Genomic DNA, 4,231 nt, shown 5'->3' with positions numbered 1-4,231 from the left:
CGAGATGTCGAAATATCGTTCACCAGATAACAAATGGCACTCTTCTTTTAATTTTGACTCTATATCTTCAGGAGGAGTTACCTCAATCCTTTCTATATTAACCAAAATGAAGTAGATTGACAAATTTATTTTTTGAACCAGTTGAAGACACACGAGATGTCGAAATATCGTTCACCAGATAACAAATGGCACTCTTCTTTTAATTTTGACTCTATTATTATTATTATTATTATTATTATTATTCAAATTATATTTTTTTCTATTTTTGTAGGTTTTGAATTACAATGCTATTCTTAAAGACATCAAAGAATTGGTCTATAATTTACACCGCAAAATATGGATCCCTGAAACGTGCAGTTATGCTATCTACGACTTAATTCCTGAGGTAAAAGTCAGTTATATAAAAACATTTTACTGTTGTCACTTAGACTTACGTAAAATCCGATCAAGCAGGCGTAAGACTAAAAGTATTTCAGTCTTGACCATCCTGCTTTTTTTTTTTTTTTTTTTTTTTTGTACATCTAGGAAATCATTGATCTACATGTTTTTCTGTTTAAAGTGAGATTGTAAGGGTATTTGGTTTGCAAATCGACTGGCTGCATAGTCTCACCTATGTTAGACCACCGTTGTTGTTTCTGTTGTTTCGTCGCTACTGTCATATTTCTTCGAGATTACAGTTAAAAATATACGGCGTACTTAATTCTACTTTGTAACAATGTCTTCTACTCTTCCTAGCAGGTATTTAACCGTTTTTGGAGACAAAAGGGTAGTGAAATTGCGAAGTTGCAGACCATAAGCTGTTTTAGTATATGGAACTTCTTAGGCAAAATCTATAGTGACGTGATCCGCTGGAATAAGTAGTAGCTTTGTTAAAATATTCAAGTTAAAGTTGGGAGGTTGTCTTTCATCCCCAAGCTTCGAGATAATTTCGAGCAGGGAATTAGAGTTTTGCCTGTTTCTAGACCTAAAAGTGTACAAATGTTAACTGTAGTGTACATTAGCACTGAGCCCAGTGCCGTTCCTCTGGATACCTTCAGGTGGCCTCTCTGGATACCTTCAAGTGGCCTAACCGATGCTCTTTGGAGATACAAGAACCCCCTCAAGAGTTAAGTGGATTGATTTCGACATAAGGTTACAGTTATTGTTTTGTAGAAAGTCACGTAGATGTGTATTTTCGATTGTGGCCCAGACAACATCCCTTGGCAAAAATAGTTAACCTTAACATCGTGTACATTAAAAAACTTATAATACTTGTGGGTAGGTGAGAAATGGTGCCTTGCAAGGGATACAAAATTCCTGGTTATATTCGTGGAGAAGTCTAAGTTGTGTGTGTACGGCAAAGTTTCAATTAAATTATTTTCCTGAAAAGCATCAACATAGTAAGTTAACCACAGATCAAAGATCTATTCCGAATGTTTTTGGTAGGGTGAATACTATTAAAGTATCCACCAACTAGCATGAAATCACTGGTCATTATACTTCCAAATCCAGCCTACAGATGCACTATTATCCTCATTCTGTCTTTTCTACCCCTGCCATAATTTGCTCCTCAGAGCTAACTAGTTACGTTTCACCTAATGACCACTCGATACAATTCTGTATTCTCTCCTAACACTCGTCACGAATACGGTATCTTTACGACCACATTTTGTGTAACAACAACTCCATCAACGATTGCACTTTATGGAAACAAGGATTCTTCAATTTACAGCATGCTGTTATTGATGTAACTGGAGATATACTGAGTAAAAGTACTTGGCGCGATATAAAATTTGTTATAAGTGGATAAACATTATTGGAGTGAATATGAAATGCTAACATGAACAACCACAGCTAAAACCTCTGAACACTTTTTCCGGCGCCCATGGTTTTCCTGCAGTCGTCGTCTTGCAATTCTACAAGATGGTTATCATTTTTATCTGTTTGATCAGCCTCGGAGGGTCTGTAAGCATCTTGGATACACATTCTTCTTCACTGAAACTATGAAACGAATAAAAGGTATCGCCAAGTCTTACTTTGGCTTTCATTTTCCTGCGGGTATAAAATAATTACCAGCAATATATTGGGGCACTATTTCATCAACTTCCTATCGTTTAGACAAGAGGCGGAGTGTGAACAATGATTGGTGAGGGGAAGATGGACGCAAACCAGGTCCAAATGTTTATCAGTTTGACAAGGAGATTGATGGATGGTGTATCATGGTGTCCTGTAGAAAATTAATGGTAGGTAAGAACGACGATGTCCTTGGACGTCGATGGACGTCGATGAAAATCAAGCAGCTGGTCTTTTCCAGAGGACTTTTGCACCGGGGGCCACGGATAATTTCCAGAAATCCTTGACCTGGCAGTGTTACAGTAGAGAAGCATTACTGGTTTGGGATAAATCCTTTAGGCACAGCAGTGCCGTCAATTGCGCCTGTCGAGAATCACACAGAGCGAAGAAACTGTCTTGAACGTACCGTACTGAACTCGAGCATTGCTGATTTGTGGTGCTTTGTCGAAAAGCTGTAGGAAAGAACCACTTACCAGCCAACTCCATTATGAAGATCACCTCACCGCCTTTCTTTGATATGAAAGGGTAAGCAGTTTTCTACTGTCTGGTGACTATGACGAAAGAGGTTGTAGTTGATAATACAACTGAAGGGCTGAAGGCAGATACTTTCCTTTTCGGCCAAGCCCTCAATAACTTTCCGAGTTCCACTTGGAAAGAAAAGGGAGAGCGTAGTGAGTTGGTACCCACGCCCAGCAAATTTGTTAAAAGGTGGCTGATATGTAGTGAGAATTGCCCGAATGAATGAACCTACTCTAAGAATGCACATGTGGGCTAAAAAGTAGGAGAAGAGCACTTGCCGTTGGAGAAGGATGACTCGGGATCTGTGGGGTTGCTTGGTTGCCCCTTAGTGGTATTTAACCCCGGTTGGGAAATTTTGTTATAATTTTCTGGTTAATTGTTATTGCTTTTAGTCTTTACGCGTGTTCATGTCTTTGTATTGCTCTAAATGTCATTTTTCTTTCTGTGGCCCGTGAGATCAATAAAGTAAGTATAATTATTGGTACTTTTTCTTTGTTCCTTTCAATATGTCACAGTATCACGACACCGACCGGAACCTCGCCAGTCACGATGCGTTTCGCATTGTGACTGGCTTTTGAATGATGTCACTTCGCTGGCTAGGTGAGCAGGCCAATATTCCCCTTATCGGAAGTCTATTCGTCGTAGGGTTACTCATTTACGGCTGAGTGGACTGGAACAACGTGAAATGAAGTGTTTTGCTCAAAAGCCCGATCTGGGAATCGACCGATCCGGGAATCGAGCCCACAATTACTAGATCATGAGTGCAATACCTTAACCACTACACCATGTGCCTTCACCTTTTCAATGTATAAACCACAGAAAATGTCCTTTTAGCATATCAATTGTTATAAACTAGTTTAATAAGCATCTGATGAGGATTCCATTCCTCACACGTTCAGCCTTCTATATCTTAAACAAGTCTTGTGTAATTTATCACGCATAATCATTTATGCATAATGTGGTGTGAAGCGGAAAGCTATTGAATCAGATGAATACTATCTTCAGCTTTCACTTCTCTCTCTCTCACTCACACGCACACACACACACAAACACACACACACACACACACAGAAAGAGCTTCCGTTCAGATTTCACCCACTAAATTTCTATCACATGACTTCGGTCGATCCGATGCTATGGTGGTAGAAAAAGACTTCTTGCATAAAGGTGTTGTGCATTATGATAGAACCCCAAAACTCTATCGTAGCAAAACGAACTTCTATCGAAGTATGGCTGCGTTGCTTCATTTCGGTTTCAATACTATCGCGCTGCATTTTGGATGTTGGCCAAATTTTTGAGAATGAAATTTTAGTAGTGAAAAATTGTATTGAAGCCTGTTTATATGACCATCCTATCTTTTTGATGGAAGACCTAATCCAACATATTGAACAATACCACATGGTTATTTGGTACATTATACTGTCCCCTGTACTGAAGGCCTTTGGGACAGGTCCTTGGTTTTGAGGATTTTGAAAATAACTTTTTTCTCCCACTACTCTCGGGTTCCTATAAAGGTTCGCAGGAGCTACTATTCTTCCACTGATTAAGCCATTTCAAAATAAAAAGGAAAAGAATATCCCACATACTGTCGATATTTTAAGATTGCCATTGTGTTAATAAATCTCTCTCTGACAGTTCTTTTACTCTGTGAATCGTTGTT

At 38.9% G+C, this 4,231-nt stretch overlaps 1 protein-coding gene across 1 annotated transcript in view; it reads left to right on the top strand.

Moving 5' to 3' along the window:
- The window catches only part of LOC106867290 (xaa-Pro aminopeptidase 1), a 72,819-nt gene that overhangs the window by 39,309 nt on the left and 29,279 nt on the right, over positions 1-4,231 (top strand). The window contains exon 11 of the mRNA XM_014912133.2: positions 272-385. Coding sequence (XP_014767619.1) covers positions 272-385 — 114 coding nt within the window. The remainder of the gene's footprint in view (positions 1-271; positions 386-4,231) is intronic.

Source organism: Octopus bimaculoides, chromosome 10, assembly GCF_001194135.2.
Source record: "Octopus bimaculoides isolate UCB-OBI-ISO-001 chromosome 10, ASM119413v2, whole genome shotgun sequence".
Classification (NCBI taxonomy): Eukaryota; Metazoa; Mollusca; class Cephalopoda; order Octopoda; family Octopodidae; genus Octopus; species Octopus bimaculoides.
Note: the sequence above shows the minus strand (reverse complement) of the source record. Positions and strands in the feature narration are given on the sequence as shown.